Here is a 24,699-nt window from a genome sequence, read left to right on the forward strand (position 1 = left end):
TGGGAGAACTGGCAAATGATGGCAGGGTAAGATTTCAGGGACCCGTTTCTTCCTTTGTCCCCTTGAAAGGGTAGCTTGAGGTGGTGATTAATCTCACATTGCCAAATTCAGTGCCTAAGTATTTTAATAAGTACTGTTAAGTTTAATAATTATTTGTAAAGTATTTGTGACTTTTACATGTTGAATTATTATGTCAAGAGTTTTTAGTTTGTTGTTATTAATGTGATAGGGAAGGGACCAATCGTTAAAATCAAATGCATGGATCATGCTGCTGAGAGCACATATACAAAGAGCGAAGTTGAAGCTGCAACAAACACAGTAAAGCTCTTGGGTTTGAAGCAGATTATGGAATTAGAACATGGTACATGTATTGTACATTGTATGGAAAGAAGTCTTTTCAGTCCCATAAGCTAACCGACCCACTTAAGAGAAAATGGTTCTCTACGTCCAAACATACTTTAAGCTCTCTAAGGACTGGAATGAGCTCACTATTTCTCACTGTTGTATTAGCACAGCACCCATTTACGAACTACTATTTATAAGCACAGTGATATTTCAGAGAATATAAAATGATGGAAGAAGGAAACAAAAAAGTTCTTTGTTTGCAGCCAAGTGTGGGGGTTAGATCTATATTTGTTTGAATAATTATTTGGAAGAATTGTCACAACTGTTTTAAAGAAGTAACAAATGTCTGTAACATAAACAATTCTGCAGTATAAACAATTCTGACATTTTTTTGTTGAGAGACCAAACCAAAAAAACAAAACAAAACAAAAAAAACACTCACACATAAAAACCCCAAAACAAATAAAACCACACTGTATGTTCTACAGCTTAGAAATTAAACAAATCCCCAAATTTCAACTTCCACTAAAATATTTATTTAATGGATATCTTACAGAAATAAATAAGAGCAGTTTTTCCTCTAACACAGACAGGCATATTTATATGTATGTATATATAGAGAGATTTTTTACAAAATTGAAGCATATCAAATTGCTTCCCCTACAACTTTAGCTCAAAAGGAATACTAGGAAACAAACAGAAAGACTAAAATATGCTCATCATTAGTTATAACCATGGGCGTCTGAATCTCAGCCAAACGATGAGTGAGAGGAAGAACGTGAGAGCTGGAGTCAGGGGACCTGAGCTGCATGATCGCACTGGTATGTATCATAGGCACGTTTCTCAATATTTCTGAACCTCAGTTCTTCTTTAAAAGAGAAATGATGTTAATCATATCAACTTCACAAGATTGCTGGGCAAATTAAACACGTGAATGTACAGGAAAGCTCTTTGTAACATGTAAAGAGCTATAAAAATAATAGTTCTGTTTAATCTCATATAAAAGAATCAGTGCATATCTCCCTTCACCAAAGAATAAGCACCAAAAATGTGTGTGTGTTTCTTCAGCTAAATTATCTCAAACCTAGAAAAAGAAACTGCACCTTAACTAAGCACCAGAGCATCTCGGGCAATGTGATTCAGGGGATGTTTCTATTAGTTTTCTATGTGGCTAAGCAGAAGCTAATGAGTCCTGCGGGTCATTTAAAACTTTGAAGGCTCAAAGAAAACAAAACAAAACAAAACAAAACAAAACAAAACAAAACAGGAGCATTTGTATTATATCAAATGGCTAAGATTTAATAAGCTACTATTCCTTAGTTACCAATTTCAAAGTCCATTAATTCTTCACAGAAGAAGAAACACTAAGTTATTAGCACTTGAAATTATTTGCTGATGTAAATATGACATTCTCTTGTTTCAAAGATAAAATACTGGTCCTTGAGATAAGTATTAGTGGAATAAAATAACAAACCCGATCGTAAATTTAGATATTTCTGGTTAAAAATCTAGTTACATACACAAGAACACGGGAAAGGAAAGAAATGCAATACATCAGTATAATAATGATTAAAAAACCTGCCATATTTCCATGTCATAATAAGAACTAAAGGTACAAAAATTGTGATATTTACAGATACATTAATCTTAAAACATGTAAAACTTAACAAGAAAAAATAAAAATAGAGAGAGGTTAATTTTAAGATAAATATTAATACATTTAGAAGCCCTATTTAAAGTTAACTGCTTACACTGACACTATTTAACATGTAATAGAAACAGGAAAAGTGTTGCAAATTTTCGTGGCAAGATACAGAGAAAAGAAATAATTGCCTAATATTAAGTTATTGTTAGGAGTTGTAGTACTGTAGTTACTATGTATGGAGTTAGAGTCTAAACCTACTTAAATAACTAGGAGTTAATGTAATTCATTATCTACTAAAAATAGTATTTACAAGATATTGCTGAGTTATGTGCTAAAGATACTGAAGGCCCTTCCAAAAATGAGATTCGTGTTGGTTGTACAACCAGGTCATACAAAACTAGGCTAGTTTACTTTCTCATGTTCCAACTCTTTTTAAGACTGAACTTATCAAAAGAAATGTACATAGTACCTGCCTTCATTCACTCAGATATAGTCTTCAGAACAAAAATAAATGTTTTATTAGGAGTGAAAAATTAAAACCTTTACATATCTTCTGGAAACAGCATATTGAAAAGGTCTCCATGACTACTGGGACACTGTACATCTGGAAAAGAAGGAAATCCATTTGCCTAAGGACAGTGGATACTGACATCTAGTGGATAGTTTACTTGTAACTTTGCTCTACAAGCTACGGCAGTTTTTAAATACATTGACGTTTGCAGACTGAATCAGGCGCACTTCATTCAAGTTCTTCAGTGTCTTTGGTAAAGAGGTCTGCCAGATCAGCCACGGTCAAGACAGAGGCCTCTGGATGCTTCGCCGATGAGCTGGTGTGACTGCAGGTGAGCAGAGTCAGAAAGAGACCCCAAGGAGTAAATGACTTCATTTGTCTTATTTATTGTTTTAGCCTTATAATACTATAACATATAAGAATATAAAGACAGTATATTCTTATAATAATATAAGGATTACTTGTCCTCAAGTGTTTTACCTGAGTCATAAGAAACTCCCAGAAGAAAGTAGGTGATGGGAACATTATTATATCTTGTTAAAATTAGTGAAGACTTCTATATATTATTTTCAGGCTTTGTCATAAAATGCCTTTTCTTTGAACAATTAATAAAACAAAGAAACAAAACCTCCCCAACTGTAACTAAGGCTCTCACCTTACAATTTACCTTCTTATTATCGCAAGTTAATTTGTTTCAAGAGAACTTCAACAGATCTTCTAATTGCTATTTTATTGAAGCAGCTTAAATATAATCACTGAATTCTGTTATGTATGGAAACAACAACAAAAAGCCTCATGTTTGAGGCAAAAACTCTGGTGGTCACCTCCTTCTTTCCCTTAAACACCGATGGAAGACAATGTCTGGTTTCAAACTGCTTCTTTGCCACCTATGCAAAGTCCCCTCATCTCTACTGCGTGTACCTTCTAAACACACCTATCTCATGAGGATGCAGTAAAGCATTTGTTTATGTTTTCAAATGACTTCAAAGAACAAAGTTATGGAATAAATATTAGGAAGTTTTAGGATTCCAAAGCTGAGTTTTGAAAATTAAGGCTGCTTTGGTCTCTGCTGCTGTTCCGCCTTTGGAGTTAACACCACTATTACCAGCAGAGTTTTAAGTCCAGATCTTCCTCTGTGTGTGTGACTAACACACGTGAAGTTCAAGCAGCATGTCAGTGTCATTTTACAGACATCAGACCAAGGCTTTTAGGTGGGGCATGAAGATGGATATCATTTAAAAGTCTACTGTGGCAAAGAACAATAGGATAGTTTAAACATTTTAATACATTACATTCCCTATTAATATGTTAAGTCAAATACAGAATGAGCACTAACTGAAAATTTTGACTAGGTAAAATGCCATACCTTAGTTTTAAAAGGTATTTGCACTTATACCTTTTTGTTGACTAAGTGGTCATCTAAGTGAAGAAGCTCTTATATATAAATAGAAAAACTTCCCCATCCACTAAGTAAACTGTCACCTACCTCCTCTCAGCAGTTTTCAGCATTGCTTGCATTCTTTCTTCTATTGTTGCTTTAATCAAGAATCTGTGTACAATAGTAGGTCTAGGAGGTACATAAAAATTACAAGTTTAAAACCATCTTAAAACTAATGGGAACACACACACTTAGTTTTGCATATGCTATATCATCAGTCAGTTGGCAGGTAGTAACCAAGGTGCTAGGGGGGATGGTGGTGGTTCAGCTCATTAAAATGAACTATTTAATCTCAATGAACTCACATATAAATGAGGGGAGACACAATGAACACATAAACAATTATGATATTTTCAGGTACAGATAATGCCAGGAGGAGGCTGACATGAGTTGAAACATGACTGATGGTAATGAGGCCACTAAGCAAAGGAGGAGTGGGAAGAGTATCCCAACAGAAGAAACAGTAAATAAATGCAAAGCCCCAGAAAAGAACATGCTTGGTTCAAGCTTAAAATGTTCGAGAGGCGGAAAGAAGGCTACGGTGGCAGAAACATAAACTCGGGGTAGAGAAGTGAAAGCAAGACTGGAGAGGTGGGCACAGGTCAGAGCACAGGTCTTGTAGGATACGGCAGGAATTTGGGTTTATTATGGTTATAATAGGAATCCACAGTGGATTTTATGTGTGATTTGAGTTACACTTGGTTCTACTTCAGAATCCCGTGGGCTGCAGTGCAGGCTGGACTGGTAGGCAGCAAGAGTGAGACAGGGAAGCCAGTTAAGTTCTGCAGTTGACCAGGTAAGAGGGCAGGTTGGATCCTGGTTATATTAGTGAAGGCAGTAAGCAGTCAGTAAATTTGGAGTATTTTGGGGAGATGGAGCTGACAAGACTGAAATAATGTTTGGATACGAGGTGTGAAAGAGAAATATGGAAGAGTCCTAGATTTCTGGTTTCAGAAACTACAGATAGGGCCACGTTCTAAGATGGGGCAGCCTTGGGGTGGTGGCAGGCGGTAGGAATAGTTTTGTTTTGCCCATGTTAATCTCAAGTTTTCTATTAGACCGGCATCCAGGGGAGGTGTAGTGTCCACAGATCCAGGTACCGAGATAGAAGTAGATGGATGCATCTGGGACAGGAGCCAAAGGGACATGTCTGGAATATACTGAGCCTCCCTATTACTACGGATGAACCATCTGCGCTTCTGCCTAAAACCAGTCTCTACACTGAAAATTACAACTCTTGCCTACTCAAAGGTACTATTCCAGCATTGTCCCCAACTCCTGCCTCATTAGTTTTTCTGTCTCTAATGCATCATTCTCCTATTATTTCTCTCATATGAAAAGGGGAAAGTAACACAACTCTCTTGATCCCACTCTCTTCCTTTTCTCTCCTCTCTGCAGCAAAACTCACACTAGTCCCACCAGCTCTACAGTCCGCAATGCATTGCGGTTAAAAGCATGGAGTGCTGAGGCAGAATGGCTGTTTGAAACTTGCCACCACTTTACTAGCCATGTGACCCTGGACAAGTTACTTAACCCTTTTCTCTTATAAAAGTGTTTGTTAATAAATAAATAAAATCCTATTCTACCTTACACTCACACCAGGCCCTTGCCTCCACCACTCCACCCAAACTGGTTTTGGTCTCCATGCTGCTAAGTCTAAGGATCAATTCTCAATCCTTACTTTACTTGACATTTGGACAGTACATGACACAGTGGATCGTATTCCCCTTCTTGAGTTACATTCTTTACTTGGCTCTCAGGAGATCTCCCAGTTTTCTTCTTAATGCACTGTTTGATCTTTATCTATCCTCTTTGCTGGTTTTTCCTTTTCTCCCAGAGCCTTAAACTTTGGGATGCTCTGGAGTTTCATCTTTGGTCCTTCTCTCTACCTACAGTCTCTTTTGGTAACCATATTTAGTCTCAGGACTTAAAAATACCACTATATGCTGATGGCTTCCAGACGTATCTCTCTAGTCCAGACTGTTCTCCTGAACGCTGGACATCTATATCCAATTACAGAACAGACATCTCCATTTGGATGTCTAATAACATCTCGAACTTATATATACAATGAAGTTCTGCTGTTCCCTCCCCGAGTCCTATAGCCTTCCCCAGGCCCACAGAAAGCAGCTTCATCCTTTGGTTGTCCAGGCCAACACCATGCGTTAACCTGACTCTCACACACCACGTCCAGTCCGTTCACAAATACTACTGGTTCTACTTTCTAAATAAATCCAGAACTTGACCGCGTTTCACCATTTCTACTACTGTTAACATGGTCCAGATTACCTTCTACTCTCACCAGGATTCCTGCAATTGCCTTCTAACCAGTCTCCCTGCTTCTAGCCTCCCTTGTGCCCACACTCCCTCCCCATGCCCAAACATGACATTTGGAATGACTGTTTCAACACTTACATTAGCTCATGTCACTCCTCTGCTCAAAGCCTTCCAATGGCCTCTGGGCCCTACATAGTCCTCCACACACACACATAGCCCTCCAGCCAAACTCTCTGACTTCATCTCCTATTTCTTTCCTCTTTGCTCCCTCTACTTCAGCTACTCTGGCTCCTTCCTATTCCTGAAACACACCAGGCATACTCCTGACTAAGGGCCTTTGCACTGAGTGTACTGTCTACCTAAATAGTCTTCACTAAGGTATCTGCTGGGCTTTCTTTATCTCACGTCTCACCTTGGTTCAGATATCACCTTCTCCACAAGACCCCCATGCTGTCCTGGCCAGCCACCTGCATTCTTTATCCTCCTTACCCAAGTCTACTTTTCTAACTCCTAACACAGTATATACTTTTCTTATTATGCTTATTGTTTATCATCTGCTTCTCTAACAACTTTTTAAAACCAGGATTTAAGCCCCAGTATGGGCATCTCAAGCACCCAGAACTGTGCCTGGCAGACAGGTGCTCAATATAAATTCACTGAATGAAGTATGTAGATATTGATACAGGAGACTGTTCAAGTTGGTGATGGAAAGAGGAGGCACTTCTAATCTGATTGTATCTGATTTCCCTGGATGAGGCTAGATCGTTGTCAAAGGGCAGGAGGAAGATGTAGAAGACTTAAGATAGTCTCCTTAGAAAGTAGGACAATCTATTTACTAGGGAAGCATGGTTGAATTGTCAGGTAGTGTTAAATGTTCTTTTAGACTGTGGCCTTACATCAGAGAAGAGTCCAGTGCATGCTTTAGAAACATCGGTTAGACAAGAAGTCTATGTTTAAAAATATAAGACCAAAAAAAAAAACACCCCATAAAAACAAACAAAAAAACAAACAAGACATAACTGCATTTTAAATGATACTTGGTAGTACTGTAGAATAAGCCTGAATTTATTGTATTACTTTGCGATATTTTGCTAAGCATTTGCTTAGTATTAAGTCATCATTTATTCTCAGTTATTGCTCACAGAGCAGTCCGTGTGTCTGAGCCTGGCCCAGGAAGCCTCATCTCCTGCCACTGCTCTCCTCACACCTTACATCTCAGCAATTGCAAACTCCTACTGTCCCTAGAAACATTATGTTGGTTATCTCTTCTGTTTTTGAAAATAAGACTCTTTGGCTGTGTGAACACCCCTTTTTAGCCCAACTTTGAAATAATTATTCCTTCAAGACTAAACGTAATAAAGCTTTTACTGACTCTCTAGGGCACAAACTGCTCACTCCCTTCTTTTGTTACCACAGTACTTCTATTATATTTTTGCACATTGTACTGCAATATATTCAATCATCTATTTCCTGAACTACATGCTAACCTCATTGGGGACAACAGATTATGTCTTTTTCCACTTGACTCTTCAGTATCCAGCACATGGTGTTCAATCAATATTTACTTAATAAGTTCTTCATATAGATGCATTTTTTTGAAAAACATTCAAGGCATCTAACATCCCGGAGGTAATACATCTGATCGACCTTATAAAGAATAATGGTCCATCTTGATACTTGAATAGAAGTAGTCCATACTATATGATATATACTATTAGGTTTGCTTTGGGCCTTAAACTAAATCTAATTATCTCTAAGAGTAGACCTGTCTTAGAGTGAGGCTGTCTTTTCCTAAGGGGAAGAATTTAAAAGGGAGATATTTGTGTTCAGTCATGCATGAAATATGACTTCTTTTAAATACAAACTACCTGAGACAATAAAAAATCAATTCTTCCCAAAGTTATGATGGATGACTTCAACTTTGTAGTTGTCTTAAGCAGTTTAAGAAACTTCTTTGACAAAGTATCAGGGTAGTTTGTGAAGGAGCAAAGGCAAAAATCTAGGAGAATTTGGGGGTTTGTTGCTTGGAGGAGGGAGGGTTGGAAACCTCTCAAAATGTCCTTTGGTTATATAATACTTGAAAATTTAATAAATGAGGAAGAGATTAAAAATGAATAGGTTATGATGAATACAAATGAAGAGTCTTAGGAACTTGAAGCAAACACGACTGATATTAAAGTCCTTACTTTGTTTGTCCAATTCGGTGCACCCTTCCTATGGCCTGAAGCTCATGGGCAGGGTTCAATATGGGCTCCACCAACAGAACGTGAGTAGCTTCAATGATAGTTAATCCATTAGAACCTGTGTGCAGGGGCAGCAGCAAAATATTGATTTGGGGATCATGTTTAAATGCTGAAAGGTTCTCCTAAAAAAGAAAGGTACATTTAAATTTTAGCTGGATCAGTTAGAAGTAAGAGCAATATAATACAGCTCATGTTAAATATGCCTAATGGTATTGTGGAATATAATAGCTAAGAAAATTAAATGTAAAATTACTATTTTTAGAAAATGTAAACTTGTTGCTTGACTTTATGAGTACAAGTGTCTCCTAAGTTCTAGTTGAATCACTATGTGATGTATGCAAATTAAACTATATGAGCTGAGAGAACAACAAGAGTAAGAATGTGTTAGAGGATGTATAATAAGAGACATGAATCTGCTCATGTTCACTTGGTCTTTTTGTGTGTGTTTGCCTTGTTGGGTGTGCACTGTTGTTGCACTGAGTGTGATGTAAGGACAATCTGACCACATGTAGTTTTGCCGGATGCAGTGAAATTAGAGCCTAATCCCAGGGGCATGAGGCCTCAGTCCACTCAAAAGGTATATTGTAGGCCATCTTTTGTTATATTAAAGAAATGTACCTCAAGTCAGAAGAAATCATGCTATGGGTATAACTGAACAGAAAGAAAATAACTATAGTTTCTCTACTTTGCTTTATAATTAATCAAGACACAAGGCAATAAATGAAAGTAAGCTAGTTAACAGAACTTTTCATTTGCAACTGAATCCACTTTAAAAAACACGAGAATATCTTGGCATACCTGAAATGTCTTCACACGACTGATCTGTGCAAATTCCATGTTGTTGTCAGTGAGAGCTTTTGAAATAATATCTAATACATCTTGCCACTAAGAACACATAAAATAAGAAAATATTTATACATCACTTTCACATTAAGAGAATTGAAAAGGAACTAAGTCAAAATAACTTTTGTACCTCAGAATTAAGTTAACACAAAACCAAAACCTTTAAATGAAGTACCATCAATATTATTTAATACTATATTGAAATGGTAGTGTTTTTATTTTTTTTAATCAAATGCTAGTTAAAGATAGGGTAAAGAAAATAATCATCTTTGAGAACTGAATTAAGCATAAATAATAGAAAATTAATAATGGAGTGCTTAATGAATGTGGTTATTTATCTTTCCAAAAGGAAAACTAGAATTTCTATTCAGTTGATTATTTATCTTTCTCTTAAACAATCAAGTTCATTTGCAAAATGAGACTTTCAAGGTACCAGATTCCAATTTTTTAAAATATTAATATAAGAAAATCCCCAAGTAAAAGGAATATAAAAACACGAAATGTAGCTATTGGAATTGTCTTGTGAAGCATCATAAAATTCTATAAAAATAATCCTATCGTATGGACATAGAAAATAATCTATCAGTAATTCTAAATCCTACCTATACTATGGCAAACTTTAATAACTAGTTCTCAGATATAAAATGATTAGACAGAAAGCCAGTCGGTGTTAACAGTGAGGATGAAAATGCTCATTATACCGTTGAGAAAACGAGTGCTTTAGCTTCTGGATCTCTAAGCTGGATTCTCATCAGAGTTCTGACCACAGCTTCCACTTTTGTAGAATGACTACCCTTTGAACACAAAGAAGAAAACACATTATTACCAAATAAAATTTAGTTAACAACAGAAGGGAAAACCATTATAAAACACTTTTATTACCAAAGCTATATGGTAGGAACATATGTGTTTATCCTTTTTTATTTTGTATTTGCTGGGAATTTTCTTTAGCCTCAAAAGTATACAAGTTATGGAATTTACACCCTGAGAGAATCCTATCTAATAAAAGAGAAACATGGTAATTGGCGTACAACCGCTACCCTTCCCATTGGCTAATCAGGGCGATATGCAAGTTAACTGCCAGCCAAGATGGCGGCCGGCAGCCAGGCAGCTTAAACTGAACATGAGGCTTGCTTGCTTCAGTGACGGAGGACTCCAACGTTCCCCGCCTGCCTTGCCGGCCTCTGAGCCTGCGGTTTGAACATTGTAACAAATATAGAAGCTAAACAAAACCCCAGAAACCTGCTTTCAGCGAGCCAGGATCTCAGAGCTGGAGTTGATACAGAGTTTCGATTATAGAACCTAAACAAACCAGATACCTTCTTTCAGCAGCAGAGGCCTCAGAGCTGGAGCCAAGCCTCAGAGCTAAAGCTGGCCCAGAATAAAAAAAAAGAAAAAGAAAAAAGGAGCGGTTGGGAGCTTCAGTCCCAGCCTGAAAACAGCCCTCAGCCCTTCACCCAGACTGGCCAGGCACCCCAGTGGGGACCCCCACCCTGAAGGGTGTGTGACCAGCTGCAAACAGCCATCATCCCCTCATCCAGGCTGGCCAGGCACCCCAGTGGGGACCCCCACCCTGAAGGGTGTGTGACCAGCTGCAAACAGCCATCATCCCCTCATCCAGGCTGGCCAGGCACCCCAGTGGGGACCCCCACCTTGATCCAGGACACCCTTCAGGGCATACCAGCCAGCCCCCACCCATGCACCAGGCCTCTATCCTATATAGTAAAAGGGTAATATGCCTCCCAGCACCGGGATCAGCGGAGCTGCGAGGCCTCCCGGCACCGGGATCAGCGTGACAGGGGGCAGCACCCAAACCCCCTGATCGCCCTGTGGCTCTGTGTGTGACAGGGGGCGGGGCCACAACCTCCCTATCGGCCCTGCTCTGTTCCTGACAGGGGAAAGCGCCCCAACCCCCTGATCGGCCCTGCTCTGTGCCTGATAGGGGGGAGCTCCCCAACCCCCTGATCGCCCTGCGGCTGTGTGTGTGACAGGGTGCGGCGCCCCAACCCCCCCACCCCACGGGCCCTACTCTGTGTGTGACAGGGTAGAGCCATAACCTCCCCATCGGCCCTACCCTGAGTGTGACAGTGGCGGCGCCTCAACCCCCTGATCGGCCCTGCTCTGTGCGTGATAGAGGGCGGCGCGTCAACACCCTGATCCGCCCTGCTCTGTGCGTGACAGGGGGGAGCTCTCCAACCTCCTGATGGTCCTGCTCTGTGCGTGACAGGGGGGAGCGCCTCAACCCCCTGATTGGCCCTGCTCTGTGCGTGACAGGGTACGGAGCCCCAACCCCCTGATTGGCCCTGCTCTGTGCATGACAGGGGGTGGCGCCGCAACCTCCCCATTGACCCTGCCTTGAGTGTGACAGGGGGCGGTGCCCCAACCCCCCAATCAGCCCTACCCTGAGCGTGACTGAGGATGGCATCGCAACCTCCCAATCTGCCCTGCTCTGTGCATGACGGGGGCGGCACCCCAGCTCCCCAATCGGCTCTGCTCTGAGCCTGACCAGGGGCTGCACCTAGGGATTGGGCCTGCCCTCTGCCACCTGGGAGCAGGCCTAAGCCAGCAGGTCGTTATCTCCCGAGGGGTCCCAGACTGTGAGAGGGCACAGGCCAGGCTGAGGGATTCCCCCCTGAGTGCAGAAATTTTTGTGCACTGGGCCTCAAGTCTATATAATAAAAGCCTAAGTGACCTTTAACTGTGGAACGACCAGAACAACTGGTCGCTATGATGTGCACTGACCAACAGGGGGCAGACACTCAATGCAGGAGCTGACCCCTGGTGGTCAGTGCACTCCCACAGGGGGAGTGCCGCTCAGCCAGAAGCCAGGCTCAGCAAGCAGGTGGGCGGTAAGGAGCGAGAAGTCCCGGACTGCGAGAGGGTGCAGGCTGGGCTGAGGGACCCACCCCCAGTGCACCAATTTTGTGCACTGGGCCTCTAGTCTATATATGTAAAAGGCTAATATGTTAAGTGTCCGAACATTCGACTGTTCACTATGACACGGACTGACCACCAAGGTGTGGATACTCAACACACAGGCATGGAAACATGGAACAGACTAATGAATCTCAAAAGGAAGGGGGGGAAAAGGGAGGGCGGGAAAAGAGGAAACAAAGATCTTATATGCAAACAAGAGGCCTGGTGCACGTATTTGTGCACCAGTGGGGTCCCTTGGCCTGGCCTGCAGGGATTGGGCGGAAACCGGTAGCCTGACATCCTCCGAGGGGTGCTGGATTGTGAGAGTGTGCAGGCCAGGCTGAGGGACCCCACTGGTGCACGAATCAATGCACCGGGCCTCTAGTCTAAATATATACAAGGCTAATATGCTAAGTGTCCAACCATTCGACCGGTAGCTATAACATGCATTGACTACCAGGAGGCAGACGCTCAACGCATAGGCATGGAAACATGGAACAGACTAATAAATCTCAAAGGGAAGTGGGGAGGGGGGAAGGCGGAAAGAGATTAACCAAAGATCTCATATGCATACTAGAGGCCCGGTACACAGGGATTCATGCACTGGTGACTAGTGGGGTCCTTCAGCCTGGCCTGCAAGGATCGGGCCAAAACTGGCAGTCCAACATCCCCCGAGGGGTCCCAGATTACAAAAGGGTCCAGGCCAGGCTGAGGGACCCCACTGGTGCACGAACCCATACACCGAGCCTCTAGTTCAGTGGTTCTCAACCTGTTGGTCACGACCCCTTTGGCGGTCGAACGACCCTTTCACAGGGGTCCCCTAAGACCATCCTGCATATCAGATATTTACATTACGATTCATAACAGTAGCAACATTACAGTTATGAAGTAGCAATGAAAATAATTTTATGGTTGGGTCACAACATGAAGAACTGTATTTAAAGGGCCAGAAGGTTGAGAACCACTGCTCTAGTTGAATATAAAAGCACACCATAAAGTCATACAGAAATATGGCCCTGAAGGTAAGATTTTGTAGCATAGATTTTTTTAAAATTTCTTTGGTGGTTTGTAACTTGCAAATAACTTGAATGTTTCCCACTACTGTTTAGTTTGGAGGAAGTCACTTGTCTTGGTATTTTATGACTTCCATTACTTTTACTCTGGACTTTTCTTTTTGAAGTAGAGCTAACTCTCTCACTGTGCCTGTGCTATCCATAGTAGTTTCCACTAAGACCAGCTAACATTGTTTTATTTCTGTCTGCACCTGTTCACCATGCTAAAAACCCAAATTGGTGGTGACAGATACAACCTGGTGCTGTTATGCAACTTGTATGACTGGTCTCATAAAGTGGGAATACTTTTCAAGCAAATGCCTGGGGTAAGTGCTGGGTTCTTAAGCATTAACATGCTAATTGAATGAAGTTCAATGGAAACTCCACCTTGGCTGTGGGAAATCTTACAGTGCATAAGGCCATCAAAATATTATCCTGTTCTTTTAAACACCTTGAATAATGATTTTCAAGAGATAAGTTAGCAATAGCAAAAAAGTAAAAGCTTTATTTGGACCCAAAGGGTCTTAGGGATATTATCTTATTCAATAAAAGGCTAATATGCAAATTGTCCCCTCGACTGGGAGTTCGACCAGGGGGTGGGGCCAGCTGGCCAACCACCCATGACCCCTTTCCCCAGCCAGCCCACCCCTGATCGGCCCCAATCGGGGCCAGCTGGCTGGACCCTGCCTGTGCACGAATTCGTGCAACGGGCCTCTAGTATGTAAATATTATTCAATTGTCCATCCATCCATCTATCCATCCATCCACTCACTGAGTACCTGTTACATGCCAGGCATTATTCTAGATGCTGGGGACACAGTATTAAATAAAACAAAGTCCCCACCTCAAGAACAATGTCCTTTCTACATTTAGTGGAGTTTATACTCCACAAAGCATAAATTCTTCATAAAGGTAATTTCATAAAGATAATTTATGGTTTAAATCTTAGAAGTACATTTTCTCCTGGATAGAAACTTCTCATGACATAAAAACCTTGTCCAGTACAGGGTCAGGGTTTCCACCAACAAAAATGCTCTGTGTGAAACCTAGTCAAATTTAGGACACAGGGAACATGCCACGTGGGGCTATGTTCTGCCAGGAGGCCTACTTCAGTATCCAAAACGACTGGCAGTTGCCAGGACTTGCAAGGGGAATTTTGTTTACTTTGTGAAATGCCCAGTAGGTTCCAAGGGTCATTTAGGAATACTGTCATACCGTCGTTAGGGCAGATACAGTCTTTAACTTACAAGCATCCACTATACTGAACATTCTGATCTCAGTATTCATTTTATTTCTATGGTCAATAAATAGAATCTCTTACATTATGAAATACCAGTAGAAAAAAATGTCTTATGTTATTTAATACTATTTTTATATTCTTTAAATATTTATTATCTGAGATCCGCTACATAATTAAGCACTATGTATGATATTACATTGTTTATTATGTTCAATAGTCTCAACTATTGGCTTAGAGTGAAATAAAACATTTTATTTTTTAAAACATTTTATTTTAAAAAATATGGTTTTATTGATTTTTAGAGAGAGAAGGGAGAGGGATAGAGAAGTAGAAACACTGATAAAGAGAAACATCATTGATCAGCTGCCTCTTTCATGTCCCCTACTGGGGATCAAGCCCACAACACGGCATGTGCCCAGACCAGGAATTGAACTGGTAACCTCTTGGTTCATGGGTCGACACTCAATCACCGAGTCACACTGGCTGAACTGAAATAAACATTTTAGATAAAATAAAAACTGTAATAAAATTAAAAAATTACTTCTCAGGGTTGTTTAATAAAGATCAGGGATTTGATACTCAATAATAAAAAATCCCCTCAAGTTAGGTATAGTTTGAACTAATATTTACAAAATTTCAAAATAATGCCTTCATTATTCACATAGAGCAGAGATCCTCAAACTTTTTAAGCAGGGGGCCAGTTCACTGTCCCTCAGACATTTCACACATGCGCACTGTGGGCCCAGGACGAGTTGGCTGCTAAGCAGGACAGGCAGCGGTAGCAAAAACACCCAGCGGGCCGGATAAATGTTTTTGGCGGGCCGCATGTGGCCCGGGGGCCGAAGTTTGAGGACCTCTGACATAGAGCCATCTTTACCTGACCACATCCTCAACTCCAGGTTAGACGATGTGAGCATTTCGTGGGAGAGTTTTAGAAAGTCAGAAGAGTCCAGTGAGAGTCTGAGACAATAATAAGCAGATGCTTCAAGGCGAAGTGGCAGACACCAGGTCAGACATGTGACAGAAGTTAAGAAAAGGGAACAGGCAGCAGAAGGCAGAAGTGACAGATACAAATGGTGACAGAAAAGGCAGCAAGAAGCAAGGTGAGGATGTGTAATAGGTACAATATTCAGTCATATATTTAATAAAAAAGAAATGCAAATATGTGTATCTATAACAAAAGATAAATTAACTTTAGTAAATTCTGTAGTCTTATAATTTTTTACAAGATGCTTTAATTAACTCATGTGTTCATCAAAACCCATGAAAGACAGGAAGAAATCAGAGCACAATGAACACAGCTGTACACTGATAGCCCTGTCCCAACAGGACAACAAATGGAACTGTCTTAGTCTCTTTCCTGGGTTCTAGGAACGCTGCCATAGGATAAACAGGTGTTAGGTTTGATGGGTTCAATGACTCAGTTTCACAGAAGCTGTACTGTTTACTCGTAGCTAGAGTGATCACTTCCTAAACCTCAGCGCATTAGGCCTGACACAGCAGTTCTGCTGCTCCCTGTACTGTGAATGCTTTCATCTAAGAGTCAGCAGCCCTTCTTAGGCAGGAATGCTATCTGTAGCCCTTGGGAATGCCTGAGGCCAGAGGAAGAGACAGAAGAAAAAGAAGAAAGAGCTAAGAAAGACCATTTTTATGAGAAGAAAAAGGAGAATTATAGGAGTGGAAAGAAAGGAGGAGAGGGGGACAGAGAAGGAAAGCAGTTCTTTGTGTGGTGCGTAGAATAAAGCATAACCACGCTAGATATTATGCACTAGGACAACCCATTCAACATCTGGGTCTCACTGCTTCATCTTCTAGAACCCTTTTTTCTTCACCTCACTTGGGTCACCCACTTCTCCAGCCACATCTGGAGTACTGAAAACTGTCCCATCTGAAAATGACTAAAGAAGATCACCTATTCCTTGCTAAGAACATCTAATCTTACAGCTTGTCTACCTATTATTTGGGCAGTGCTGACAGTCTCCTCCTTATTGAAGCAGAGTGTTCCTGGGGCCTCTGTTGACAGCACACTCGCCTGGAGTGCTGTCTCCAGTTCTCCTGCTAGGTCTCCTTTCTTAGCCTGCTCCCTTTTTCCACCTTCACGAGCTATGGAGTCTATAGGACCTGATCAGAAGCTAATTTCTATGTTCCTTTCCTTAGGCCATCTCCTGCTCTCTCATGGCTGCAAAGATCTCTGAAGCCAATGACTGACTTTTTAAATCTCCAGCTCCACATATTAACACTTTGCTGGATAGTTCTAATCGAAAGTCTTAGGCACTTCAAAGATAGTATGTCTAAATGTACTCCTCTTCCAAATACCTTAATATAGTAACTGCACCATATCTTCCTGACTTTTTCACATCAGAAACCAGGGAGTCACCTCTGAAATCTTCATCATCAGTCCCTACAACATTATTTTGCTAATCAACTTTACTCTAAATATCTCTTAATATATCCACTTCTTACCATCTCCACTGCCACCAATGTAATCAAAGACATCATCACTATTGCTGTAGCCTCCTAAACTGGTCTTTCCAAATGTTCTCTACTATTTTCTAGACAGCAATGTAACTGATATTTTCAGGTTTTACTCAAGTAGCAGTAGGAATAAAGAGCAATTAGATATTTTTTAATTCAACTATAGTTTCCTTGGGAGGGGGCATCCTAACAACTGCCTAATATTCTAACATCTTAACTGAGACTGCCTAAGTGGGGTAGTTAATTCTACCCCAAAATACAATCCTTAAACATAGCGAGAAGAGAACTTCAAGGACCCAGAAGGAGAAGGAATTAAGGGAAAAGATTTTATCACCTCTTGCTTAAGAGCATGTGCCACCATTCTCTTGGCTAGTTCTTCTGGCCAAAATCCCATACTACATTCATGTATTTATTTGTCCTTCATCTAAGCTTAGTTAGGGGAAAAACAAATCACATTTAAGAAATACAAAGAACAGAAAGTCTAGTACAGGCCTTTCCTGAATAAATTACAGATCCTGTTTGGATTTCGTATTATGGCCACTTTCTTAAAATTTGGAATGAAGCCCTACCTGATTTGACTCAGTGGATAGAGTTGGCCTGAGCACTAAAAGGTCCTGGGTTTGATTCGGTCAAGGGCACATACTTGGGTTGCAGGCTCCTCCCTGGCCGGAGTCCTGACCAGGGCATGTGTAGGAGGCAACCAATTGATGTGTTTCTCTCACATCAATGTATCTCTCTGTCTTTCCCTCTCTCTTCCACTCTCTCTAAAATATCAATGGAAAAGAATCCTTGGGTGAGGATTAACAACAACAAAAAAATTTGGAATAAAGCATGGGAAAAAAAATTAGAGAAATAAAGCCACGTTTAGGCTGCACCCTGAAAGACCACTAACTTCAGTAACCAGTCTACTTGCTCCTTCAACATGGTTGGGAATATCCTTTTTCCCTGATATTCAGGGCTAAATGAAAGAATGAGGAAAAAAGGTTTCTTTAAATAAATCTCTAATGTAACCAGAGCACTATTTGTAGTAGACAGAAATACTATAGAAAATAACAGGGAAGTGGAATTCTAAGAAGGCACTTTTTGGCCACAGTGGGCATGCCTATCGCTGACTATGATGGAGGGAGTGTTCTTGTGTTCTTCTCACAGGAGAGGGTAGCTGGTGAAGCTGAGGCTTTCGGGCAGTGTGTCCACAGACAGACAACAGTGGTTCCTACACATGCACAGCCTTATTCTGATTCTGATTTTCTCATTGCCCTGACTACTCCTCTACATGTTCTTAATCTACTTCACCTTCACAGGGATGTCCTCTTCCTGGCTGGCTTTCTCCGAGGTGAAGACATACGAGATTTCTTTGTGAGACGTGTTCTGGCGGCAGATGGCACACTTAATGGAACTTCTGTGGGAGCCCACGCTGTACTGTTCGATAATAATGGAAACGCATTCATTACAGAAACAGTGCCCACAGGTAAGGACTGCCCACTGGAAAAGAAAACACAGAACATGCTCAGGGAGTTACTACCGAAGATCCCTTCCAATGTATACATATATGAAGAGGAGAAGTCATCATTGCACTGCCTAAATATTTCATGATATGAGTATTCTTTAAGTCATAAAAACTAAGCTGTACATTTAAGTGAATGATTTTTTAAGTCTAGTCAGAATAAGCTTTCATAGTGTTTAGTTCTGCTCACCCTAACAGTGAGCACAATAGTCAGCTAGTCACTGGTATTTGTAAGAAGGTGATATTCTCATTTCAGTATTTAGGAAGAATGTGAATTACCCTTTCAGCACTCTAATGGCAGATATAATACAGGGACTAAGAACAGCATTAATTTGGAGGCAATATCACACTCAAAATAGTCCATACAAATACATTTACATTTTCCCATGTTAAAGCATTTATTATATAGGAAATAAGATGGACTAGTATCTCAGATATTTTAAAAGTGGTTCTGGGATACATTAAAAATTACTAAATAAACAAACAAAAATATATTTTTGAAACCTCCCTTATCATATTTTAAGAAAGATACAATAACTTTTCTGGAGCATATTATGGGGATTTCTCCCCTTTTTGGCAGGGGTTGGGGGGCGTGTAGAAGAGCATTAGATTTAATCGAGGTGTCAGTTCTAAAAGTTCTGACATCTTGTGTTATTTAAACTTTCCATCTGATAAAAACCACCAACAATAATAAAAACAGAATGGTGCTAGGAGTGACAGCCTCCTAAGCCCTAAGCTATGATGTGCCTGTACTTGAATGGAAAAATGGTGTGTGGCTGGGCCTTCCCTAGGTACTTTGCAGGATGAGCTAAAAAGCCTCTTGGAAAAGAAGCCACACTAAAGGTAGAGAAAATGTGATATATAAGCTCGGTTTAAAAACACTGACTGGGAAAGGGAAAGGGTTATTTGGGTTTTCCTGGGTGACGCAGTTCATGACACTCTCTAGGTGCACCTCTGCTCTCAAGGCCTGGGTCAGGGTCCCCAGGAGCGGGGCTGCAGGAAAATGACTCAGTGGCATTTTTGTAGACAGGGCAGTACTGTTCTGTACCCTGTGCACCTTTAGTGCCACGGGGAATGAAGGGCACTTCCTTTACTTGAGGGAACTTGTGCAGACTGTGAGAGCTCAAATGGACAAGGAGAAGAGAAGAGCAAAACATATCTATAATGGAGGAGAAGCCAGAGTCATCTGGCACCAGAACATTAGTAGTGACAGGAAGTTGACTGAAATGGCATAAACAGACAAACAGACATATAGCAATGCCTTTGAAAACTGAAGTGTTTTATAAATGCCAGTGATGTTTATTATAATTTCACCTGTTTTCCCAGCTGCCGAGCACAGATTGGACAAGGTTCTGGATTAATACCTCCCGACGTTTTGTCTTGAGACTATCCAAAAGAGAAGAATTCAAAAATATATTGGTTATATTTGAAAACCTGATACAAATACAACTCATTTATGAAAGTGAATTCTGGCAATTGCAATTTTAATAACCTGATGAATATGATGATCTGATAATTTATATTTTATTACTAATACTATCATTCCTGGATTTACAAATCATATTTATTAAATAAGTGAACAAAAAATGGAAAATATTTTTATGATAGTTTGTTAAAGTTATCATATTACTGTAGTTGTGATTATCATAGAAGGCAAAATGAAAAGAACAATATGATATAATTAGCTAAATTCATAGATTATATTTTCAAGCTAGGTTTTGTTACAAAGAAATGATATATTTTGCATGTCCGCTTAGCATGGCTCACAAACATAGGAAGAGGCAGCATTTATTTCCATAACTCCTTATTAATACTGGTTTCTTCTCGGTATCCTTTTTCTAATCTCATTAAGGCAAAGCAAATAACTAGATATTAGAAATATTACTGATCTGAGACCTAATTATACCTGGGAATTATGTTGAAGTATAAAAGCTTTTCAAAATTTCCTTAAAACTATTTTTAAAAATTAAAAGAGCTTCAGAAAAGTCATCAAATGGGCAGGTTTTCAAACTGAAGAAAACATAAAGGATTACTAAAGTTTTTAAGTCTGTGATTTCACTAACCAAATAGTTTTTTATAAGTCATTGCTATTGATTATCCTTGACTCTCTTAGCAACTCTCAAATATACAATACAGTATTAAATATAGTCACTATGCTGTACATTATATCCCCAAGCTTTATTTATTTTAAAACTGCAAGTCTGTCTCTTTTGACTCCTTTCACCCATTCATTTCACCTACCTCCACAACCACCATCTCTGGCAACCGTCAGTTGTCTGTACCCACAAGCTTAATGTTGTGTGCTTTTTATTTTTTACTAGAGGCCCAGTGCACGAAATTCATGCACAGGGGACAGGGGGTTCCTCAGCCCGGCCTGCACCCTCTTGCAATATGGGACCGTTTGGGGGATGTCCAATTGCCAGTTTAGGCCCGATCCCACAGTCGGACATCCCTCTTGCAATCTGGGACCACTGTCTCCTAACCGCTAGTCTGCCTGCCTGCCTGATGCCCCTAACTGCTCTCCTGCCTGCCTGATCGCCCCTAACTAGTCTGCCTGCCTGCCTGATCACCCCTAACTGCTTGCCTGAACGCCCCTAACCGCTTGCCTGCCTGCTTGATCGCCCCTAATCACTCTTCCTGCCTGCCTGAACACCCCTAACCACTCTGCCTGCCTGCCTGATCGCCCCTAATCACTCGCCTGCCTGCCTGATTCCCCCTACTCACTCGCCTGCCTGCCTGATTGCCCCTAACTGCTTGCCTGCCTGCCTCATCTCCCTTAACTGCCTCTGCCTCGGCCCCCGCCACCACGGCTTCATCCGGAAGGATGTCTGGAATGACGTCTAGGTCATTTGGCTGTCTGGTCTAATTAGCATATTATGCTTTTATTATTATAGATTAGATTCCACATAAAACAGAGATCATATGGTATTTATCTTTGTCTTATTTCACTTAGCATAATGCCTACAAGGTCCATCCATGCTGTTGCAAATGGCAAGAATTCATTCTTTTTTATAGCTGAATATTATTCCACCTTCTTTATCTATTCATCTCTCCATAGACACTTAGGTTGTTTTCACATCTTGGCTACTGTAAATGATGGCTCATCATTACCTGCTTCTCCTATAAAGAAGTAGAATTCCTCAACAAGTAGTAGACTCTTTAAATGCTTTGGAGTCCACTTAACCAGTACCTGACATTGAAAACAGCTGTTTGACAACATAACATGTTAATATTCAAATTTCTGTAGCATCTTAAATGCAGGCCATTCTGCTCTAAGTCATTTATTTACATCTAATCTGTCAAGTTCAGCTGAATCACTAACATCTTACTAATCACTACTTGATCTAGTGCCTGTGATATGTCCACATCAAATTACTCAAAATCCCTTGAGGCCAGGGACCAAGTCTGTCTATCTCAAACTTCTAGTACAATGTATGTATCTAGTAGATGCTCAATAAATATTTGTTGAGTGCCAGAAAAATTAATTATTTAAAAAATTTGTTAAGTTCATTATCTTTTATTTCAAATAAACATAATCACAAAAATTGGGATTATATTCCATTTATAATTTTAGTTACTTTTTTCCTCAACTTTCTAACATGAGCATTTTCTCATCTCATTTATTCACAAGAATAGCCATTTAAAATATTTAATCATGTCATGACAATAACCCATAATTTATATAAATGTAATTTTTGTTGGATGTAACTATTGTCCTAATCTATATAGTGTATACCTTTATATTATCTATGTAACATATTTTCTATAGATCATCATCTTCATTTGTGACGTGTGTAGCTATTGTAGACATAGCTAGTATTCAGACTCATATATCTAACAACAAATAAAACACTGATTAAAAAAAACCCTGTACAATTAATTATGGGACTAATAGTTTAAATGGAGTCACTAAAGTGGTTTATTGATAACATAGCATGGAAAAAAGTAGCATATTTTAAAACAATACCTTCTCCAAGTTATTTAGGTAAAGAAGCTGCCCAAGTTTTTTCTGAAGCTGTGATGTAGCAACAGTTTTATCATTTAGCAGTTTTATCCGATTTTGCTCCACCTGAAAAACAAAACAAAATAACTTTATTCTCTCAGAATGGTGGTAAAATTATATTAAAAAGGCACAATTCTCCCTCAATACAAATATGTCCTCTTTTAAGAAAACTCATTTACATGAGAAAACTCAAATGTGCAAAATGGATAATAGATAATATATTTCAAAAATAAATGTATATATTTTTTGCTTAAAACTCAATGTCAAAGTTTTAAATAGGAAACTTTCCTATACACTTGAAGTCAGATATATATAAAAAAAAAATCAACCCAAATTCTATCTGTATCATTTTTCAGTAGTACATCCATGGATAAAGAAAAATGAGCCCTAACTGGTTTGGCTCAGCGGATAGAGCGTCGGCCTGAGGACTCAAGGGTCCCAGGTTCGATTCAGGTCAAGGGCATGTACCTTGGTTGCGGGCACATCCCCAGTAGGGAGTGTGCAGGGGGCAGCTGATCGATGTTTCTCTCTCATCGATGTTTCTAACTCTCTATCCCTCTCCCTTCCTCTCTGTAAAAAATCAATAAAATATATTGGGGAAAAAAAGGAAAAATGAAATAATATGCTACTCTGGCCAGAGTGATTTTAAGAAATCCAGAGAAAAATCTCAATGCCCCCATCCTCTCTATGGCCTCCTCAGTAGAATATAATAGACAAAACAGGAATATAAAAATAAGATGAATTTGTTAAAAGAACAACACAAAAAACATTTGCTGAGACTTCAGTTTCAAAAGTTAAGTGAGCTCTTTTGCATCCAGCAACTGCAGCACCCACCTGACCCCAACCGTCTGTCCCCATACCTGACTGGCAGCTCAGTCCCCCCAGCCTCATACTGTTGTCGAAGTGAGACTCTGTGCTTACATAAGAAATCAGGCCTCACTGGAGACATTCAAGCAAATGTTGGACAACTACTTTTCCAGAACAGAAAGGAAACTAATGCATTAGAAAAAGTGACTAATAAAGGTACCAAAAAATATGGCTACACACATGCTAGAATCTGATTAGATAAAACAGTTTCAAGAATTTCTCGGAACCTACAATAAACTTACAGAAACTTGCTTTTTGGACTTGTGTCAAAGACTTCACAACAAAAGAAGTAAAACATGAAGAGACGACCTGTTCAGAACATTGCTTACAGGAATATTTAAAAATGATGCAAAGAATATCCATGCAATTTCAGGAATATCATATCCAGCAGCCTGGCAGCCATGACAGAGAAGTCCTGACGGATGGACTTTTCCTAAAAGTTGCCAACAGCTTTCCACTGGAAATGAAGATTAATCTGATAGAATCCCCTGAAAGCAGTAGCTACCATGTTAACCATCTGTCATGACTGTTTGGCAAGTGGAAACCAATAGAAAAAGAAATTTGCTATTTACCAGGAATGATCAAAATAGAAGGTCTTATTATCCAATGAGAACAGTAAGATGAAACATTTGTTGAGGCCTTATGATTCAAGAGCTTAGCCACTTGATTAGACAATCAATTGTTTCTTCAACTGTGACTATTAATTTTAAAGCAAAATATGTGTTCAATCATGAATGAGATAGAAATTTTTTTATTATTTGTAAAAGAAAAATAAGTGGATAGATCACTGAAAAAAAAGTTAAGATAGTGTGTAATGAATATTACCAATTTTTCTGAGTTATGGTCTCTAAGCTTCATGGAAAGAAAAATATTTAAAAGATTTAGCACACACAAGGAATACAAGTACATTATAAAGAAAATGATATTTTTAATATAGAAAATGTTGAAGTTATTTTTTAATAATGAGATATAAAAAGAGATTTATTAGCAGATACGTTGTCAATATGTGTTCATCGTTAGCAAAGGAAAATACTGAAAAAGATGTTTTTGGTTTTCTTAGGGAAGACTTTTCTAGTTCTGAAAAAGCTGACGTAATAGGACACATGTCTGAAAACTGACCAAGAATATCTTTAGGTTGTATCAAATAGAAGGTGTTCAAAAATAGGTGAATCTGCAATCTAGAGAGAAACAAATGAACCGAAATGGTGAATTTAAAGCAAGTATTAGATGTGAAATTGCTCAACTTTGAACATTTCTGACCTACATAATCAAATAACTTCATATGGATCAGAGAAGAGATTAAACACATACTAACTAGAGATCATTGTCGTGACTCTCTC

General features: G+C 39.7%; 1 protein-coding gene across 9 annotated transcripts in view; it reads right to left on the minus strand.

The window, feature by feature from the left end:
* Positions 1-858: 858 nt before the first annotated feature.
* SHPRH (SNF2 histone linker PHD RING helicase) overlaps positions 859-24,699 on the minus strand; it is a 71,326-nt gene continuing 47,485 nt past the window's right edge. For 8 of the 9 annotated variants that reach the window (XM_059700607.1, XM_059700606.1, XM_059700603.1 and 5 more), the window contains 8 exons: positions 22,457-22,558; positions 19,804-19,875; positions 18,279-18,467; positions 10,004-10,096; positions 9,258-9,344; positions 8,403-8,581; positions 3,988-4,068; positions 859-2,826 (listed from right to left, as the gene is read on the minus strand). In XM_059700607.1, the coding sequence (XP_059556590.1) occupies positions 2,730-2,826; positions 3,988-4,068; positions 8,403-8,581; positions 9,258-9,344; positions 10,004-10,096; positions 18,279-18,467; positions 19,804-19,875; positions 22,457-22,558 (900 nt within the window). In that variant the 3' untranslated portion in view covers positions 859-2,729. Of the gene's footprint in view, positions 2,827-3,987; positions 4,069-8,402; positions 8,582-9,257; positions 9,345-10,003; positions 10,097-18,278; positions 18,468-19,803; positions 19,876-22,456; positions 22,559-24,699 lie in introns of those variants that run through there. The other variant, XR_009453424.1, reaches the window with a different exon arrangement.

The sequence above is a fragment of the Myotis daubentonii genome, chromosome 6 (assembly GCF_963259705.1).
Source record: "Myotis daubentonii chromosome 6, mMyoDau2.1, whole genome shotgun sequence".
Classification (NCBI taxonomy): domain Eukaryota; kingdom Metazoa; phylum Chordata; class Mammalia; order Chiroptera; family Vespertilionidae; genus Myotis; species Myotis daubentonii.